The following is a 22,318-nucleotide window of genomic DNA, read 5'->3' as shown; positions in this document are numbered from 1 at the left end:
AAAAGATGCCTTTGGATGTTGATTCCCTATGTGTGAGGGAAACCTAAAGCAGTGCCTCATATAGAGCAGCACTAACTGGACTCAATGATCCATAGGGTCCTTTGAGCTCTGCACTTTAATGATGGTGACGATGATCTCTCTCAACACCCTGGCACATAGTGTAGCAGAATCATCCCCCAACTCCAATTGACTAGCTTGGAAAGGATTATGTGTCAATGACAGTGCATGTGTTAGATATGAAAGCTCTCTTGTTCAATTCTTAACACCTCCATGCAGGGTGGTAAAGACTTTTGTGAATATGTGGAGAATATGTAGCCCTCTTGTTGTTGCTGGAGTTGAACTTCTCTCAGCTCTAGTTGCCATATCTCACAGTGAGGAATAATGGGAACTGTAGTCTCGCAATATCAGCAGGATGACATATTCCTTGCAGTAGACAATCTTAAGTCAGGTGCCTCAGTGGTCTGACTTGGCATAAGGCAGCTTCCCACATTCCTCTTATCTGAGGTGGCTCATCTGCTCAAATACTGGGGAAGATACTTGTGCCCTTTCCCGTTTTCACAAGTTAATCTGTCTATGAAATGAGCACTCCACTCAAAATGACTGGTCACAGAGAAGGACACGATTACTAGAGTCTGGAACTCTTTCTTTATATGTGCGTTTATCTCCACATGGGGTGGAAGACTCTGTTTAGTCTTCTCTATGTGAAGAACTGCACTGTCTCAGGAGTTGCACAAACTAAGGCAAAGTGTACTTCATAAAAGAGCAAAGAGTCATGTTTCTGGCAAGAGTGCAAGGGAGTGTGGCTGCTTCCTTCATACACTTAAGGTTTATCGCCAGTGAATGAAAGTACAGTATCTCTACTACACAAATCCACTTGATACTGTTTTAGGGTAATGGCTCCAGGATATGGAATTCTGTTTGGTGAGGTATTTAGTGTGCTTGTTTCAGAGGGTTAGAGCACTCCCCTGAACTTCAGTATTCAGGCTTTCTAGCAGGAATCCGAAATAGCTTACTAAACTACAAATCCCAGTATTCCATGGGCTGGAATCATGGCAGTGAGATTGCTCTAAGACAGTTTAGAAACACAAATGCACCTAACTAGAGATCTATTACAGGTTGATGATTTAAGATTTCTACCAAAACCTTGAACATATTTGCATACAAAGAAATGCTTTTAGGCACTTTTTTATTGTCAAAAATTGTCTTTTTATATATAAACCATTTCAATCTCTATCAACGATACAGCTGTTTGCTCGATCATTTGCATAGAATATATCACCATACAAAAATAAGGAGAGAAATAAGAGGGTTTGGGGGATAAAGCAGCAAAACAGCAACCAATATATGCTTGAGTTTTTCCCCCCCAGGATTAAACATTTGAAGCCTTACCAAAAAAAAAAATTGTACATCATTTCCCCGTCATGTATTTACAATTCAAAGCAACACTTTTTAAAAAAAGCTGTAACAAACAACATTAATTTATCAAGTTCATGGAAAATTGTGTTCTAAATTTTTTTAACCATATACCACAAAAATAAATAAATGAGGCCAACAATAGTATGAACAAAGTTTTACTTTGAACTTTTTTTTCTTTTTTATTTCTTTCTCTTTTTTGGCTAGTAGGTTAGTCACTTTAATTTCTACCCTTTGGTTGACAGCATGATATTATACAGCTCAGTAGCTGTGACACAGAGAAGCTCCTGCAGGTACATGGAATGACCTTCAAGCACAAATTGAAGCTTGTCGCCCTGTGCCAAACAGCAGCACTATGCACAGCATCAGAAACAAGTCTGCCCATTCATTACTCTTCCACCCTGGAAACAGGCAAAACAGGCAGCCTTTTTAGTCATCTCCCCTCCCCCCCCCAGAATATTCCTAGCATTAAGTGAGAAATGGGTATTAGATCCTAAAATCTTATTTCTGATCTTAGCCTGAATCCAATTCTGGCTGGCAACGTCTGCAATCCTCCACTACATCACAGAAATTCCAGCTGAGTGAGACTTGTTTCCAGTTTAAGAGTGAGAAACCTTATATATTTTGATCTTTAACTCCCAGAAACATCAGCCAACTTGGCCAGTTGTAAGAGCACTATGGGAGATGTGGGCCAAAACATGTGGGAGGTCAAAAGCTCCCTGACCCATCCTAAGTAGATATGATCAGGATTGCACTGTAAAAACTTGAATGAATGAGCAGTTTTCTAAATTGCTTTCTGAACTGCAGCTTCTGCAGAGGTTTGTTTAGCATCTGTTAGGAAAGGAGAAAGGACTCTATTGTGGGTGTAGAGCAGTGGTCCCCAACCTTGGGCCTCCAGATGTTCTTGGACTTCAACTCCCAGAAATCCTGGCTAGCAGAGGTGGTGGTGAAGGCTTCTGGGAGTTGTAGTCCAAGAACATCTGGAGGCCCAAGGTTGGGGACCACTGGTGTAGAGCTTGCCAGTTACCCTTCAATATCACAACCTGTATGTTGCTACCTTCTGTTGGAACTTCAGCTTCTCCACTCTTTTATCTGTTACTTGGAGACAAAGTTTGTGTGCCAAGTTCCTGGCTGGCAAAAAAGGGTAAAGCCTAGAATTCTTATACTCTTAGCTTAATGCAGTTTCATAAACCTGGAACTTACCAAAGGATTCTATGTAAGAAAACCAATTGTGACAATCAAGCTTTCATGCAAGGCAACATGTCTACCTTTATTAATCTTCTCCCACAGAACAGGTACAGTGGTCGTTCTCCAGGCTGCCTAGGGAAATCAAATCGCCTATATTGCCTGCCCAATTTTGGGGACAGAAGGTCCCGCAAGCCCTATTGACTAAACTGGATGGAACAAATGGAAATCAAAGCTTAAAACATCTGGAAGCCCAGAAGATTCTTATTCACAGTACATACTAGATGTTCTGTGAAAGAAGAACAAAAGGTTTTTCCACACAATGTGAATGTGGAAATGATTTCTAGAGTAGCTTTGACTTTATTCTGATTTATTTATTTACACTCAAGATAAATCCACAAATCTTCTGCCATGCATGCTTTCCAAAATCAAAACCACCAGAGCATTTGTGCATCATGCATATGGAGGCAAATATGGCACAAGACAACTTGGTTTCAAGTGGACAACCTACTGAACTGAATAAAGATATGCAATGTATTTTGACAGCACATCTTCAAGAGAAAGAACTCTCAACATACTCTCTCTTTCTATGGAAGTGCTCTTTCAGAGCACTGGTTCTACAAAAAATATTGTGTTGCATAAGATCTGCACTGGTGAGATATGCAGCCTGAAGAGAACTATGCTTAGGAAACAAAGGGACACTTTATCTTGATATTCACTCAGAAAAGGAAGAAAGGAAAAGAATAATACAAACCTCTCACAATTAACTTTGCAGGGCTTATTGACAAGTAAATGTGTATGTATGCTCTTCAGCACATAATTAACTGACCCACTGAAGTTAGCAGAACCTAGAAGTGCTTTGGTTTGTTGGGATCAAACCCACTCCTCAACTATAATGACTGGGAAGCTAATCATAAACATGAAGGGGTATGCTTCATTAACCTGAAGGGAACTTTTTTCCTTGCTTCTTGTAAGAACAAGGATTACTATTCATAAACATCCCCTTAACTGCCTTGTACTGCTTCAATTTCTTCCTTTAATTTATGAAATCTCATATTGAGAAGATACTATTTTGATTTTTACTTTAAATAAACAGAACTCTGAGAGAGTTCCTGAAACACAAAAACGAGTAGCACTACATCCTTTAAAAGCTGAGCATTTTTATTTGCTCCATCCCTTCCAATGTTGGCAGGAGTTCACGGTTCATCTCTTTATGCTGTCGTTGTTAGTTATGGTGCTGTTTTCTTTTCCACTTTAATGTGTCTATGCAAAGTACCATGGATTTCTCTCCTTATGCAGGGCTAGGTAGATACACAGGCAGCAGCATTCTGAAACAGTAGTGTTTTCTCACTTTGGTAGGAATATATGGGAGAAACAAGTGTGATGTTTGGTAAGACTGGCAATAGAATAAGCATGTGTACAAAACTGCCAGTTGTGGCTCCTGACCCATCCTTAGCTGCAGTAATTGGAGCTAAACCCTACCAACAAAATATTCTGTATTCGTGCTACAACTCATAGGCACAGCAATTGGGAAAAATTGTTTATATTTTAATTAGAGATTTTTTAAAAAACCTATTACATTATCCTTTACCTTTTGGAAAGCTGCACAGTCTCCAAGACCCAACTATACATATTACATAGATAAATACACAGAAGGTTTCAGTATACATTATCACTGGATGGGCAGAGAATCATCCAGATCAACAGCTGCTGGGTGTTTGATTCCCTAACCTGATCCTGCAACCAGGGCTGCACATATATATCGCATAGGCTAGCAGTCACACCAATAGCTGTTTTCTCCCCCCAGTTGATCAGTGCAACTGTAGCTTCTTTCACATGTTTTTATGCATATAACCCTGGCTGCTATACAGTTGAATCAGGGGCAAATTTTACACAGAATTAGATTATGCTGGTGTTGAACCAGCTTAGTGTTTTTACTATTCTAAAACCACATTCTAAATCCTTCTTTTTCAAGCAATATTAACTTTAGCTTATAGTAAGAGGTTTAACATTATGTATCATAGCCACCCTTGTTATTTAAGCATCTGACAGTTGCTTAGCATTTCCTATTTTCAAATTTTTCATTTACAACATTTAGAAAAAAATGACTGTTTTGAAAATTCAGTGCATCATATCTGTGTGAAGAAAGTGTCTGAATGGCTCTCTGATTATGAAACTAAGGCGGTACCATTTGGAGGTATTTAAAAATGGCTGAATTTTAGATGTGCCACATTAAACTGCCAAAACTAATATGTCTGCTACTTTTTCTAGCTGATTTCTAGAAAATTCTTTTGTAATAAAACAATTAAAAGCTGATTTGCATATTTACAAAATCTTTGTCATAGCAAACATGCAACATACAGAACATTTTGTTCTATGGCTATTTATGAATTTGTCTCTCTATATATTTATTTTCCACAGAAAAAAATAAAATATAACACACGTATTAAAACATCCAGTAAAATTCTCACAGAAAAGAAATTGTGGCTTGTCCTCTAGATTCAATGGACTGTAAATTCAAATTCAATTAGATTTCCTAAACACTGCTTGCTCTTGCAAGAATGTTTTGGTCAGGACACTAGAAATCTAAGTATCAGAGCTTTTGAGACACAATACAATACTTAAATTTAGGGACATACTTCCTGTGTTGTATTTTGCAGACATGATGCAGGACATAGCTATACAACACATTTGTATCAGCTGTATATCATGTAATTGCTGTTGCTTCTTGCAAATACTGCTTGGAATTGTAGTTAGGCATGTAAGAGATTCCCATGGAAAACAGTGCTTAGAGTTCCTTGGGAAAAGGGAAAGATTATTCAGGTTAAATCTGTTGCTTAGATAGTCCATTCTCACTTGAGTCTCCAGAGAGAAGAGATGACATGTGAGCATGCACTGTGTATGTAACCACACCCATACCAGTTGCATCACACACACACACACACACACACACACACACACACACACACACACACACACACACACACACACACACACACACACACACACACACACACACACACAAAAGAAAAGAAAAATGTAACTGAGGGTTGGGTGACCTGACCAATTCATATCTGCAAAATACGTAACAAGAGAGGCAGCCCTGAGATGATACCTGTGAAGGGGAATAAAATCAAATACATAAACAGTAAGTCACATGGCCACAAAAGGGTGAAACAATCCAAGTATTGCCACACAGTGTCATCCCTGTTTCCTCATAAATATACAAAATATACATTTCCAGTTTCTTTCATTATTAATTTTTTCCTGTTTTAAAATGGAAGAAAAGTTCATACGCATATAAACACTTCGCTAACTCTAACTGAATGTATATATTCGAGTGACTAGGACATTGCATAGATACCAAGAGCTTCAATGGACATGTCCAGCTCAGTTCTGATGTCTCTTCATGTGCAGAGCCAAGTGGTCAGACCGTGAGAAGCTGCGACTGCACACCGCGCACTGGAACGGTTTGGCCCCAGTGTGCTTCCTGTAGTGGCGGGTCAATTCATCCGAGCGAGCAAATCTCCAGTCGCATCCTTCCCATGTGCATTTGTATGGCTTCTCTCCTAGACACATTTTTTTAAATAAAGCACAAAAAAAGAGAGAACTAGTCAGTCACCCTTTGCCCAAACACCAAGAAAAATCATCTAATTAATGTGGTTACTCTGGTTTTAATGGTTGTTGTGGGTTTTTTGGGCTCTCTGACCATGTTCTGAAGGTTGTTCTTCCTACTCTGGTTTTGTTTGTTTTTTTAAGCTCCCTGAATATAGCCAGCAAGCATGCCAGGGAGAGGACAACATTTTATTTTACTGGAGGTGGGACACTTAGTATATGGCAGAGTATTCCAGAATATCACATCCAACTTGCAATCTTGCAGATGTGGGGCAACATCAAGGTTGATTATCACTTCATTTTATATAACGTGTAGATGGCTCTCAGGGGCTCTTCTGGAATTACTTTTGTACTATGAACACAACCTTTGTGCTATTTCTTCCTGCAATACCTTGGTAACATCAGAATACATGGTAACTAGGATAATGCTGCAATGAGGAAGAGATGCAGCGTGACCTGGCATTGCCGAATGCCTCCCACATGATTTGAAGGGCCCATTCAGAGTCTTCCCAAGGTATCCAGCATACTTTTACAGCTTCTTAACTCAAGGCATTTGTCACTCTAGCCATATTTACTCATGTATGGCAGATGATAAATAAAACAACAGAAGAGGTAACATGCTGAATTAGACCAAGGAAGACCATATATCATGGTATGGTAGCCGAAGGCAATGCTACAGCCTGCAATTTTGATTTCAGGTTGCCAAAATTTTAAGTTATTAAACAGACTCCACATTCTTCACCAGGAAATAAATGCATGCATAAGGACTGAGAGCATAACGCAGTGAGATAAATGGCAGTCCACTCCTGCTCTAGGAAAGGAGACCATAGGTATGTTTGGAGAGGTCAGGTCTCCATGTAGGATTTCCTCCCAGTATAAGCCTGGAAGCAGGAATCGCTTTTTGCTATTCAGCAACAGTTATTTAATAGTATGGCTATTTAAGCATCAACAATGCTCATGTGAGGTATGATGAGGGTTTCCAATTGTTCTTTTTAAAATTACTGACCTCTTTGTTTGCATAAGTGGCACAATCTACAATTTAACTCCAAACCAAATTACCTGACATAATTCAGTTTTATTACCAAGTCACGTCTTGGCTAGCTGGCAGTTCTACATTCATTATGAACACACTCACAAATTATATTTTCTCTATGTGATTATGCAAGAAAGAGACTGGATAAATAGAAATTAAGTTTGCTTTCTATATCAATTCATAGAAATCACAATGCGCTGGTAAATGACAGACACAATAAAGTAAATGACAGAGAGACTATCTGAGAACACTGTGTTGAAGGTAACTTATATGGTAGCTCAAGTGAAAGCTCTATTACACTTTTTCTGATCAGACGCAGGTTTCAAGAATTCACAATTCTACAATTACCAGAGCACAGTCTTGTTTTTAGAGGGCTGCTTTAAGCAAAAGCACACACAAAAATTTTTACAATTCTAACTAACATGCAAAACAAGTACCTGTACTGGATGGCTATCATCCCATTTTGTCTCCAATTTGTTACATTGTTACAGATACTGTTCCAAGAGAAATGTATTCAGTTGAAAAACTAAGATAATTTCAACACAAGACTGGAGAGACTAAAGTCTAAAGACAGCAGAGCCACAAGCATTATATATGTTAAAAGAGTGCAGAATGACTATACAGTACTATAAAAATAAAAAGATGTGGTTCACCTGCCAGAACAAGATGAAAAAACAAAAAGCCTCAATCCAGCTAAAATTTATTCAAACTAAATCCCACTGAGACTAGTTAAACCGGTTAAGTCACATCTAATGTGAAGCCCTACTGAAAACAACAGGGTTTAAGGTAGCTGCTCCTTGTTTCGCAGTTTTCAATGGGATTTAATCATAAGAATTTTTTTACCTGCCTTTGTATTTACATTGTCTAGAAAGGGACACATGAACTAGAACGGGTGGAGCAAAACTTATCTAATTAGCAGGTAAGAGAAAGATTACAGAACGATGGAGGCACCTGTGCCATATGACTCAGAGGACCTGGTCTATTTTAGGACTTCTGAAAGCTTTTCTTCATGTTCATGAGATGCAGCAACATACTTTGCTAAGCAGAACATCAGATTCTCAAAAAAAAAAAAAAAAAAAAAAAAAAAACTTCATTTGAGACCTGCAGTCTGTACTCTCTAGTCTACATGTGGCTACAGCAGTGTTCTTGTCTAACCAGTGTGGCTAAAACATAATACCTTTGCAAGTAAGGATCAGTCCCAAAAGGTTTCAAACTGGTAACATATGGTTAGCAGTATAATGAGCCGGCTATTCTGAGGTGACAAGTACCTGCAATTCCCAGTGACTTCAACTGGCACGTACGATACTTAACACCTTTGAAATTTTGACCACAGATTTATGTAAGTGCCCAATATAGATTTAATTGCAGAGCTTTACACTGTCAGTTTGGAACATGTTGTCACAGATAGCTAAATATATGGCCATTTAATTTAGTACTCTAAGTGGGATTTTTTAAGCATACCTATAAAATTCATAACTATGTTTGCTGAAATGATGAGAAGTATATTCACAGACGTTGGGCCAGGGAGAAGGATTTTTCCTCATAAGCACGAATGAATCTGTTGAATGAGACTTGGGAAATCTTATGGGGTCAGACTTCATCTCTACAAAGATACAGTACATTTTAGGTCGACTTCTATAGCTTACTCCTCTACCTAGACACAGACACACACACCCCTAGAGTCTGAAGCGCTACATCACAGAAATATATTCATCACATCACTTGTTATAGAACTAGGCTTCATTGATCAAGGAGGAAAGCATGTTTTCCAAACTATTCTGCTTTCACTTAGACCCATTCTTTGTCCTCATGGAGGGCTGATCCATGCACCATTTCCTCTGCTTAACTCCCTCAGCAGATATTTCCAGGTTCAAATCCTGCCATCTTTAGCTAGAAGTGCTGACGATTGCTGCCAGAATACCTATGCAGCTGTTCCAGAGTGTGACAACCACTCTAGCTGTCCCGTAATTTGGCTCAGTATATGACAGCTTCCTATGTTCCTACTCCTAATCTACCAAGAATATAAATACAGGCAAACACCATCCCTACCACACCAAATCATTCAATTATAGTATTACAATAGGAGGGAAAAGAGAAACAGTAATAAGGATCAATATGTAGAATGCAGCAATTTATTTTCAGCCCAGTTCTACATTCGTTTCCATCTTGGGTTTTGCTTGGTTGAGAATCGGAATTATAGGATAAAAAGAAAATATAGTTGCAGGTGTTTTTAAAGAGAAATTGGTAGAGCGGTGTGAAATGGCATGAGGTACACAACAATGAACCCAGAGCTTCTGCATCCGAGATAGTTTCACTAAATAATTATTTCAAAGTGGTTTCTGAGAACATGTAACACTTGGCAAATACAGGATGTTCACACTTATATCACTTGTACAAGTAATTGAGCCACTCTCAGTTAAGAAGATTAACATCCCTAAAATGAAGGCAACATACTGTTATGCATCGAAATATCTTTGCATGAAAATGTGACCACTTGAGCAAGATTGCCAATTCTGTTGCTTGCACTCATTAAACATTATCCAGGTTCTTTCTGGACAGCAAAAGTTGCATTTTTTAAGATGCAGTAATCTTTGCCTGAACTCTTTGATCGTAGAGACACACTTTTACTCTGAATTTTAACAGAAAACCTTCTCAGGTGCAGAACTGAAGTATGAGAAGACTGAAAGTCTGAGGTACCTTCCCCGTTTCACTACCTTAGGCACTGTCCTGGGATAGGAAATTTTGCTTTGCAGCTTGATTGAAAATCTGCATTTGCACTTTTATTTGAAATATGCACTTCTACTTACTAGTAATTAATTCTTTTGATACAATCTCTGCTGAGGTAGGTTAAAGGCAGTTAATTGTCCATAAAAGCTACAAGCAAACTCCTCTGCAGGGAGATATGTTAGTCCAAGGGCCAGAACAATGAGGCTGTTGACCTGCATTGAAGTCCATTGCCATTTTGCGGCCGTGGAGCTTACAAAGCAATTTTAGTAAAGTTTCTGCCCATTTACGGGTTGCCTGAGATCCAAAAACAAAAATGAAACTCATCTTCCAGCCAGTTCTGGTTTCATTTGGAGGACCAAGGGCTGCTGCTGCTACTGCTTCAGGCTCCTACAGCTAGAAAAAAGCTAGCCCTGGGACCTGTGGAGCTTGCCAGATCCTGGTTTAGGTTGACAGGCAAGTTTTACTCTTTTAATTTTTGCAGAAAACCAGCAGTTCTGTGTAGAGCACTGCTGTTTGGGAATTACAGCACTGCAAGCATGCTTGGGGGAAGAAAATCTAGCAATTATGATTTTGGACTCCCCCCCTTCTCGCCACATTCCTTTCTGTAGTTACAATTTTGCCCTTTTTTACTGCTTGCATGCATAATTACCAGAACTTGTAATGTTGTCCTTAGAACTGCCCCCCCATAGTATGTTATTATTAGTACTTTCCCCTAAACTAACTTGTTACATCGTCCGCATCTTAGAACTGTAGAGCTGGATCATTAAGGAGGCACACTTGGGAATCAAACTCCCAACCTCTGGCTCTGCAGCCAGATGCCAACCATAGAGCATCAGTCTTTTTTTTTCTCTTGAGAAAAAAAATAATTATATGTATTCTTTTACAAGTATCAAACAGAGAGCCAAACTAGATGAAGAGTAAGTGAAAATTGGTGGAAGAAACATCAATAATTTAAGATATGCAGATGACACAATTTTAGTAGCAAAAAGCAGCAATGACCTGAAATGACTTTTAGTGAAAGGGAAAGAAGAAAGCACCAAAGCAGGACTGAAGATGAATGTTAAGAAGATTTAAAAATAGGCTACAGAACAAATACACAACTTCTGACAATGAAGAAACTGAAGTGGTTGGAGATTTTGTATACTTTGGTTCAGTTATCAATATAACTGGAGACTGCAGCCAAAAAATCATAGGAAGATGTGACTCAGAAGGGAACTAATGAAAGAATTAGAAAAGATAATCAAGAATAAGGATTTGTCACGAAGATCTTCCACACTCTTGTACAGTACTCCCAATCACCCAATCACTTTTACATGGGTGTAAAAGCTAAGTAAAGAAAGAAGACAGCAAAAAAATTGATTTGTTTTAAATGTGGTGCTGATTGCAAACTTTGTGGGTGCCCTGGATTGCCAGAAAGATGAACAAGTGTGTCATAACGCAAATCAAGCTTGAACTATTTCTGGAGGCAAAACATGATGAAACTGAGTCTGTCATACTTAGGGCACATCACGAGAAGGCAAGATTCTCTGGAAAAGACAATAACGGTGGGAAAGGTTGAAGGCAGCAGGAAAAGAGAAAGACAAAATATGAGATGGATTGACTTTCTAAAGGAAGTCACATGCTTGGATCTGCAAGAGCTGAGCAGGGCTGTTAAGGATAGGATATTTTTGAGATCTCCCATTCATAGGGTTGCCTTAAGTCAGAGGTGACTTGATAGCATGTAATAAAAACAGCAACAAACTGCACCTTATCTATTTTTCATTTAACTATGTTGAACATCCTCATTATACTCACACTGCCCTAATCAAAAAAACTCTGGCTATGGGTCTAGCGATCTCTCCTACTACACACATCTGTGGAACATGGGCAGAAAGACTTCTTTCTCTCAAATCCCAAGCCAGACCCTGAGTGGGGGATCACCAGGTAAATGACAGTCAGGGAAAGAGGTAAAGATTAAACCTCACTCCTCAATGTGCAAATATCTTTTAAAAGTGAGAGAGTGAGTGAGTGAGTGAGTGAGTGAGTGTGTGTGTGTGAGAGACAGAGACCCTCCTGACTGTAAAGAATAATAATGAAGATGAAAATATTGCTGTAACAAAATGCAAATTTACAGTGAAACAAACATTCTTTATTCATGAGGCTGCTTATAAAATTTAAGGTTAAATTTAAAATTTAAGGCTTCTTTTAAATGTCAACATCCACAGAGGCTGGCTTAAGATATTTAGTTGCCTGAAACAGAAAAGCAAATGTACACTCGCACATCACACACATAACACACACCATTGTGCATAGCAGTCAAGTTTGGTAAAGCTATTTTAGCACCAGAGGCAGAAAATCCAATATATCCCTCTTGTCCTTCCCTGGCACTGAAAACACAATAACTAAACTGATATAATTTTCTTTATTTATTTTTAAATCTACTGTAAAATACCTTTTGCACCAAGTTTGGAAACTTTTTTGTGACATGGGGATTTTCTTGGCACTCATGTAAGGAACACTTCTGACTTCTATTTCTACATTAGGAATCAAGGAGGACCAGCCAACTCTCATAATGCAGTTTATGCCATGGTAAGTTTGATGGTTAAGAGTATTGGAAAAGAATCAGAAAACCTGGATTCAAATCACCATTCACTCAGGTGTCCTTGGGCCAACTGCACTTTCAACTTGACCTCTCTCACAGGGCTCTTGTAACAATGGGGGGGGGGGGAACAGAACATATATTGCCTCTCATTCACTAAAGCAGAGTAGCATATGAAGGTACACAAACAAATAGATGCAACTGGTATCACACTTTAGAACAGAACAATATTACACACTATCAAAAACACTGTGGTACGTGGTATTATTTTGGAAGATGAGAGGTTTTCTAATGTTTTTCTTACAGAACAATTGAGAAGACTATTAATGATGAATATAAATGCAGGGATAAATGAACAACTGTGCAAGAAAGTGAAAGAACATAGTTTGGTGGTATCTCTCACATATTTCCTCATGTTTCTCTGTCATTTACTTGAGAGAGAGAAAAACACTGGCCCAAGTTGCAGTGCAAGAAATGCTCCAAGTTATTTTAAAACTTATTCCATTTCTTTCCTATGCCCAGCTTTAAGGAGCAGAGGAATCCGAGGTTAACAAGATTTATTTGCTTTAAAAGTAAGGAGACACTGTGCCCTTTATTCTCTGTCTACGGGCTATACAGCGTTGCAAGACTAGTTTAGCCTAATGACTGTACAAAATACAGAAGCTACAAAGTTTCAGAAAATAGTTGATTCTTCTCCAGAAATTAAGAGTGCACATTGAGAGGTCGTGAAACCCAAGAATGCCATTGGTCATCAAATATGACTGTGTTGGAACATGGGCTCTGTATTAAAACAGGCATTTCACTGTAAAAGGATTTAAAGGGGAAAAATACACCAAAACCCCAGAAACACTAGCAGAACTCCTCCACTTCTGAGCAGCTTCCACAGGATTTGTTAAAATGTCAACACTGTTCAACTAAAACAGCTTGGAGGAAGCTGGTACCAAGTTCTGGCCAAACAGCAACACTCTGGCTCTTTCTTCCCAAGCCAGAAATATTACACACATCACTTCTGGGAAAACAGAACGGCTTTCCTTTTAAGTTATGTTTCAACAGAACCTCCCCTCCCCCAACTTTAACTGGATCTTTGCATCATCTTTGTCCAATCTTTCAGATTTCATATATTTTGTTAGGCTTGACTCAATCACAAAATATATTTTAAGACCTTAACATTGCCCATATACATACCTTCTAGCAAAAAAAAAAAGTATTTATTTATATTTTTTAAAGTAAGAAGTTTGGGAAGCATGTGGAATACATTTATGTAAAACTGTCAGTTGAAAACTAACATTTAGTTGGAAACAGTTTAGAACAAGCCTGCGCCATACAAGATAAGAAAAGGAAATTTGGGAGAAAATAATAGTTGGCTGAAAATCTTTTGTGCAGTTGTGCATAACTTTTAAAGGTGAATTGTCATAAGTTAAGAGCTCTCCATAGACATTACCTGTAGTAGACAGAATCCTGTGACTCAGTATGTCAACACACTGTGTTTATGGAGATTTCTTAATTTTTTAGCAATTCACTTCCACAGTTTGCATAACTGTGCCAACAGGATTTCATTCATTGTCATCTAAATCTACTTACTGAGGGGCAACTACAAGGGATCGCTTGATGTTCCATTAAGTTAAGTGCCATAGAGCACAGTGTCCCACATCCAGTTTGCCCATCCTGCAGCACTATCCAGTCCTATACCCCAAAATATATTGGTGCCACAGTACTGCCCGTGTTTGGTTTCAGCTCCTGAACCATGCCGAGATAGACTAAATATATGCTACATGCTTTGACTTGCAACTGATACTAGAATTTCTACTAGGATGTTGTTTTATCAACAATGGATGTTGTCATGGGTGCTGCAATTCTAGCATTTGGGGGGGGAAACACGCAACTATACCACTTTAGCTTCTGAAGAAGGCACCCTTAAAAAGAAGCAATATGTTCAGTTTTTTAAAAAACAAGGTGGTGTAGAATAAAACTTTTGGCAGTAGCAGAAACACCCATGACAGTGGCAGAGAATATTTGGCCATCTAAATGTTGACCTCTCCTGCCAACCCCATCCAGCATGGAAGGGAATGTGGAAACTTAGTCCCAAACAACTCAAGGGCAAAAAACTCCCCATCCCAAACTATGAGAATCTAGTCCTCCAGACAGAGACCTGTCAGCTTAGAAAATTTTGGTAAAATGTTTATTTGGTCATCGAAAATCAGCTATACTCACAGCCCCACCTCTTCAGGCTCCTTCCATAGCATGGCGAAAGTACAGGACTGCTTTATACTGTATATTTTTGCAATATATGGAATACAGCCAAGGTATAAGCTGGGGCCTCCCTCCATACAACTGTCTTCCCCCTCCACACAGTCATCGCATTAGGGGGGCAGAGTTGCACGTGTGCCCAGGAGCAAAGTCCCAGAGGTAGCAGCACAGCCCCAGCCAGCAGAGCTGAAAGTTAGTGGGTACGTTGGATACAGCGCTTCAGAAAAGTTTTTTATATAATAATTCTGCATCTCTCTTTCCACTTAGCAATGCATATGCTACATAATACGACAAAGTCCAAAATTTAACCTGTAGAAGTGGCACCCCTGACTGCGTTAAAAAATAATAAATGCCTTGGATTCTCCATCTTCTTACTTGGATGGTTTTTCCTTTGCACAGCAATAGCAGAAGTCATGCTCAAAAGCCTGCCAGACCTTGTATGTGTCTCCAGGCTAGGATTCAATACTGTTATTTCTACAGCATGGTTAGCATCACGTTTTTCTTTCAAATGTGGAAAAGGACATGTTTTAAAATAGATTCATAGGGTGGAGTCCTAGTTTCTCGGCAAGTCAGAAAGAAAGATCCAATATTTGAAAACAAAACCTGTTCAGGCATACAAGGTTCATTTCTAAAATAGTCCCAACAAATGGGAAAAAATAGATAACAGGAAACTTGATTCTATCAGTAAAGGCAACTGTGAGCTTCTCTCCATAAGGTAGTTTATTCCTCACTGAGAGGAAGAAGCTAAAGGTAAGCTAATTATTTGTGCATTTTCTTTCTATCCTCTTCTTTATTACCACTTGCTGATAGATATAACACCATCCCACTTTCTGTTTTAAACTGTTTATGTTTGTCTTCTTACTAACTTCATGTTTTTTCTTTCTTTTATCTATAGGCATGGCCAAAAATATTGGCACCCTTGCAATTCTGTCAGAAAATGCAACCCTTCTCTCAGACTCATGTGTTCATTTCTTTGGTTTGCGGTGGAACAGCAGAAAAAGACATAGAAGAAAGTAAAATCTGATACAATCCCACACAGAAATCCAAAAATGCACTGGCCAAAATTACTGGCACCCTTAACTTAATATTTGGTAGCACCCTCTTTGGAAAAAATCACTGAAATTAATTGCTTCCTGTAAGCATGAATGAGTTTTTTACACCTCTCTACTGGGATTTTGGACCACTCTTCTCTTTCAAACTGCTCCGGGGCCTTCAGATTGGAAGGATGCCTTCTCCCAACTTTGAGATCTCTTCACAGGTGTTCTATGGGATTCAGATCTGGAATCATTGCCATTTCAGAACTCTCCAACGCTCTGTTTATAACCATTTCTGAGTACTTTTTAAAGTGTGTTTCGGGTCATTGTCCCTGCTGGAAGACCCATGACCTCTGGTGGAGACGCAGCTTTCTGACACTGGCCACTACACTGCACCCCAAAATTCTTTGGTAATAATCAGATTTCATGATATCGTTCACACAGTCAAGGCTGATATCGTTCACACAGTCAAGGCATCCAGTGCCAGAAGCAGCAAAGTAACCCCAAAACATCTTTGAACCTCCACCATGTTTGACTGTAGGGACTGTGATCCTTCTTTGCCTCATTTCTTTTTCTGTAAACAATGCCATGATGTCCTTGACTGAAAAGTCTGACTTTTGTCTCATCTGTCCACAGTACATTCTCCCAGAAGGACTGTGGTTTTGTCACATAAGTTGTGGCATACTCCAGCCTTGCTTTTTTATGCCTTTGTGTCAGCAGTGATGTTCTCCTGCGTCTCCTACCATAGCATCCCATTTCATTCAGATGGTGACGGATAGTGCGAGCTGACATTGTTGTGCCCTGTGTCTGCAGATCAGCCTGATCTGCAGACACAGATGGGGTTGGCAGGAGATCTGCTACCTCTGGGACTTTGCTCCTGGGCACACGTGCAACTCTACCCCCCTAATGCAAACCTTCTTTGTAATTTTTCAGTAATTTTGCTCTTCCATCCATGTCCAGGGAAGTTAGCTACAGTGCCATGGGCTGTAAACCTCTTGATATTGGGCACAGTGGACACAGGAACATTAAGATCTCTGGAGATGGACTTGTAGCCTTGAGATTGTCAATATTTTTTCACAATTTATTCTCTCAAATCCACAGAAAACTCTTTACACTTCATTCTTTTCTCCATGCTCAGTGTCACACACAACACAAAGGTTGAGTCAACTTTTCTCCATCTTAACTGGTTGCAAGTGTGATTACTATATTGCCCACACCTCTTACTTGTGAAAGGTGTATCTAAAAAGGAGCATCACATGCTTCATGCTTGAAAAGCAATTATTTCTTACAATGTAGACAGGGTGCCAGTAACTTTGGCCAGTGCATTTTTGGGTTTCTGTGTGGGATTGTATCAGATTTTACTTTTCTTCTATGTCTTTTTGTGTTGTTCCAAAGCAAACAAAAGAAATGAACACGTGAGTACCAAAACATTTGCAACTGCAACAATTTTCTGAGAGAAGGGTTGCATTTTCTGACAGAATTGCAAGGGCACCAATATTTTTGGCATGAGTGTATCTGTGGCACTTATCAAGTCAAGATATTGTATATGGGCTTCTTTTCTTTTCAAGAATACTTGATGACTCAGCTTTTGACCTTCTCCTTGCCTTCAGGTTTGTTTGTTTTGTCTAAAGTTTAGTCTCTGATGGTATTCAAGATTATAGCCCTCAATACAACAGCCACCTTTTAGGTGCTTTGCAACAGTCCCATCTAAAATATTGATTTATGTTGTTTAATTATTGTGCACAGGCATGATATATAGAATTCAGATACTCTGGTATTGTGGTACAATGGTTAAAGTGTTGGATTAGGACCTGGAAGACCCAGATTCTAGTTGCTTTTTGGGACCATGAAACTTATTCACAAACCTTGGAACAGGCACCCTCTCTCAGTCCAACCTACCTGAAAGGGTTATTCAAAGGATAAAGCAAAGAAATATGTATATGTTGCCCTGAGCTGAACAGAGGATGGTGGGGTATGTATGAATGTAATAAACAGATGCCAAAGCCAAAATAGCATCATTACCTATTTAAAAACACAGGAAAAGAGACTAATTTCCTGGACTGCTCCACTCAATCCTCATTGAGAATGAGAGAATTTGGGGAAGGTGGGATTATTCTACAAGTAGCCATCTCCCAGCATTCCACACTGACTCGTCCACTGAGGAACTCCACTCAATGCAAAGTAATCTCCAGCATATGCTACAACACACATTACACTCCAGTGATGAGCCCTGCCCCAGCCTGTTGTCCATCATATCACATGCACAGCATAGCCTAAAACTCCCCCCATATAATAGCTGGGAACCCTAAGATGTTCCATTAGACAGCATGAAAACCATTGTTCCAGAACAGCAGGAATCTTCCTTTTCTCACATCTAGAGTCTCCTTGTGGCAGATGCCAAGAGAGAAAAAAAAGCACAACAGCTGTCCTTCCTTCATACAGAAGAGCTTTTGTTATGAATGTTCCATGCCATTTAATGGAAACCTATCTAATAAACAGACAAGAGGCCAGTTTGGTTGGAGAATGTTATTCCCCTATGGATTTTTCCTCTACCCCATTTTACTAGTAACCCTAAAAGCAATCTCAACCCTTGCATAAGAAACTACCCCCAAATACTGATAGGTTATATTCACAAAATGTGTGCTTTTGTGGGGGGAGGGCTCTACTCTTGCCTGATTCGGGGGATCCCTGTTGCTCCATTACAACATCCTTTAATAATGCTGCAACTAAGAAGTATTAGTATGGCAGAATGGGCAGAGTATCCAACTGAGTATATTTGTATTCAAAACCTTTCTAAGCCAAGAAACTCACAAGATGGCCGTGGGCAAGATACTGTCAATTCACCTTATTTTGGGATGATGAACTAATAAATCCAATAAAAACAAAGCAAAACAAACTTGCAGTCTAATCTGCCTCACAGAGGTTTTGCAAGTGTGAAGTGGAACAGCTCTGTATGTCCTGGCAGGAATTCTTTGGAGAACAATTAAGGAAGAAATATGACAAACCCTTATGGTAATCCAACATAATCTTAAATTGTTAATGTTGTCTATACTACAGATAAAAGAAGCCTTTCATGTTCTTTTTTGTTTGTTTTTAAACAGGGTGAAGTAACCATCACAGCCATGAAAGCAAATAGAGATATTTACTACAATTATTAGGCAACTGAGCATTGAAAGTACATGAGAAAGTTTAACCCTAAATAGGATTATAGAAGCACTAGGTACTGACACGAAGTTCAGGCTTATTAGATTCAAGGATGGGAGATGTTATTTACACGGGTGGAACTGACACATATTCTCTCCATCTCCTTCCACACTAGCCAGAAAATATGATTTCTCTCATGACCTTAATAATATGATGATCCCAAAAAGCAAGGAACGTTACCACCACCAAGTATCTGCAGATGAACTATTCCTAATCCAAAAGTAGGCAACCTCTACCCCAGCCTTATTGATATTCCTCAGAAAATGCTCTCAAAATGTCTGCTTCTTCAAATGAGAATGTGACAATATTTGAACTACTTTTCAATAACTATTAATTCCACTTTACAGATGAGAAAAGAGGAACTCCGTAACATGAGGTAGTATCTCCTGTTATCTCTACTACTAGTGTCTCCTGTTATCTCAAAATCTCTTAAGATTAGGGGTCCTTCCCCCTCCTTCCCCCCAATTCCTCTTTTAAAATCACAAATCATCCCAATAAAAGACCGGGCTTATTAAAAGGCAGCAGCATTCTCTGCAGCATAAATAACATCAAGGGTACAGGCAAGTTCTTCCACCAGACATACAAACACAAAAGAGACTGTCAAATTTTAAAAAGAGGGTCTGTAATAAATCTACACCATCTGGCCTGTATATTTATATGTCCTGTATACAGGGAGAACGTTTCCTTGTGTATGGTATGGGTTCCACAGCTGCTCAGCTGCGCTCTGCCATTCTCACACTTCATGTTTCAAAGATGGCACTTCTAGGGTAAAAGCCACCATTGCCCCCACCTCCCATTTTAATAGTACTATTTATTACAGTTAGCTTCTAGAAAGTTTTATTTGATCAAAAGCTATTTGAAAACTGAATAGACCTTTAATACAAATCACGGAGTATGTATTTATTAAGTGAAATTTGACAGAACAAGAATTCTGTCAAGATACTCATTACAGAATCTGGGCATTACCTAAATGGCATTATCAAAAATAAATACGATGAAGAAGTTACATATTTAGAGGCTCTCTCAAGTTTAAAATACCCACCCACAGAGGCACCATGTCCACTGCATCACCACAGTATTTCACATACAGAAAATGCCCTTTTTTCGAGCAGTTCATGATGCATACTAAATGTCTTTCACCTAGTGACGTTAATCCCAATTCCTGTAATGTCTGTGCATACCATGCAGCACTGGGGTTTGGTTTAACAACCAGTGCCACAAACAGCTTTGTCACACCCTGGTAAGCCTTAATTAGGGATTTTGATTTGTCAAAATAATTTGAGTATTTTAAGTGTTTCTGATCTATCTTCAGTGAAACGACTGCACCAGAAAGTTATCTGCCAATATCACATGCTTTAGAAACAAGCCCAGGTGATGAGACAATCCCATATAAATTCAAGAAAGGAAACATATGGAAGTTCCAGTTGCTGGCAGTTTCTCTGATTATTAAGGCCAGAAGCGGGGTGGGGGGGGCAGGATTGTGAGGGACTCTCAAAATGAATGTTTACAGCTAGCAATAGTCTTCCTTATCAGGCATCAAATATCCTGGAACTGAAGCATACTTAATCCCTCTTAGAGAGCAAGTGACATGCTTGCAAGAGACATATTAGGCATTTAATTAAAAGCAATTTTTGTTGGGTTGTAAGAACTAAAAAAACCCAACCTCAACAGAGCTGGCACTGCCGAGCCTATGCTGACAAATAAGAATGATGTACATGAACAGCTTGATAAGCCTCCTATTCCAAAAACAAAAACATTGGTTTCTAAGACAGTAACCATACACAAATGAAAAAGGAAGAATAACCATACACATGGAGGGTCCACTTCTAAATTCTTGGCAGCTACTTTGTTCTCCAGACAGTAGTTCCTAAGCTTGCAATGACACTTTTGATAAACCAGCTGCTCCCCAGTCTGCCCTGATTCCCCAAAGCAGCCCAGAACAAAATTAGGGTTGATTCTATCCATCAGGAAAACTTCTGGATCCTGTGTGTAATGCCTCAGCACAAAATATGCATATTTATTTTGAAAAGTTACCACATAAAATCTTTGGCAATCTCGAAACTTTATTTTTTAAAAACAAACTTCAAAGAATATGTTTGAAAATTGGTCAGTGTTTCAATCCTGCCTGGATTCAAATTTGGTTGAGAAGAAATCAAAGATAACTTAGGGGCCCGAATCCTGCCCTGTAAGCCTGACACACACACACACACACACACACACACACACACACACACACACACACACACATATATATATATATAAATTCTTTATATATATATAAATTCTTGTCATTCAGGAAATATTTCAAAAACAAAGTACCCTTTACCACTTTCACATATACCCCACCATTTTCCTCCGTATGAAAGAAAATGTGTTTACACTGATTACAAACAAGGATACCAACGGTTTGCCACTATTGTTTTCAGGAGCTTTTTCAACATTATTTTACATTAATCTCTCGCCTGCCTGATGTCAATGCCGTTATTTTCACTTGGGCTATTTTTCACTTTGCTCCTTTTTTAGCCATTGTGTTTACCCTCTCTTAAGACAAATCCATTTAAAACTTATGATAAGTCTAATTGATGATTGAACAGAGAGGAAGCAAGAAAATTTCCTCTTGCCCTCACCTTGTATGCACTTAAGAAGCTGGAGACGTACGTACTTACAGCACACACATTTTAAAACTGAACTTGTCTTCTGCCATACAGACACCTGTTCACAGTTCGCAAGTAATACTTCTTCAAAAGAGAAGTAGTTGTGTTCACATGATTAATGCTGTTTTAACATTTACTGTTACTGCTCTAGTAATAATAAGCTGTCTACTCTGGATTAATCTTTATCTCCTATTATATGCCATCCTTTGTCCCAGAGGTTAAGGAACAGTCACATTCAAGGTTTCCTCTTAAGGTGTGCACGTGAGTCTGCCCCCCTCGGTGCAGCCTTCTTCCTCCTCCTCCGTGCACCGAGAGCAATCATTTTCGGCCACTTTGGTTCCAGTCACGGGAGGGGGCAAAGTCACATATGAGAGGGGCAGAGCCCGCCCAGCATGGCTGAGGGAACATTGGTCCCTTTTATTTGTTTGTCTCATTTATAGTCCTTCCAATAAGGGGACTCAAGGTGGCTCAGCATATTAAAAAGAACAGAATTAAAAACATAATTAAGTTATACATTTAAAAAAGCAAACTATAAAACTGATTAAAATACACTGAATGATTAAAGACTTACAAAACGATTAAAACTATCTTAATAAAAAACCGGCCTTCAGGAACTCAGTCATGATTG

The 22,318-nt window shown here is 39.0% G+C and overlaps 1 protein-coding gene across 1 annotated transcript in view; it reads right to left on the bottom strand.

Moving 5' to 3' along the window:
• Positions 1-4,125: 4,125 nt before the first annotated feature.
• Positions 4,126-22,318, bottom strand: part of KLF5 (KLF transcription factor 5) — a 33,006-nt gene continuing 14,813 nt past the window's right edge. Inside the window, exon 4 of the mRNA XM_020783507.3 lies at positions 4,126-6,167. Coding sequence (XP_020639166.2) covers positions 5,989-6,167 — 179 coding nt within the window. The 3' untranslated portion in view covers positions 4,126-5,988. The remainder of the gene's footprint in view (positions 6,168-22,318) is intronic.

Source organism: Pogona vitticeps, chromosome 3 (genome assembly GCF_051106095.1).
Source record: "Pogona vitticeps strain Pit_001003342236 chromosome 3, PviZW2.1, whole genome shotgun sequence".
NCBI lineage: Eukaryota > Metazoa > Chordata > Lepidosauria > Squamata > Agamidae > Pogona > Pogona vitticeps.
This window is presented reverse-complemented; position numbering and strand designations above follow the sequence as displayed.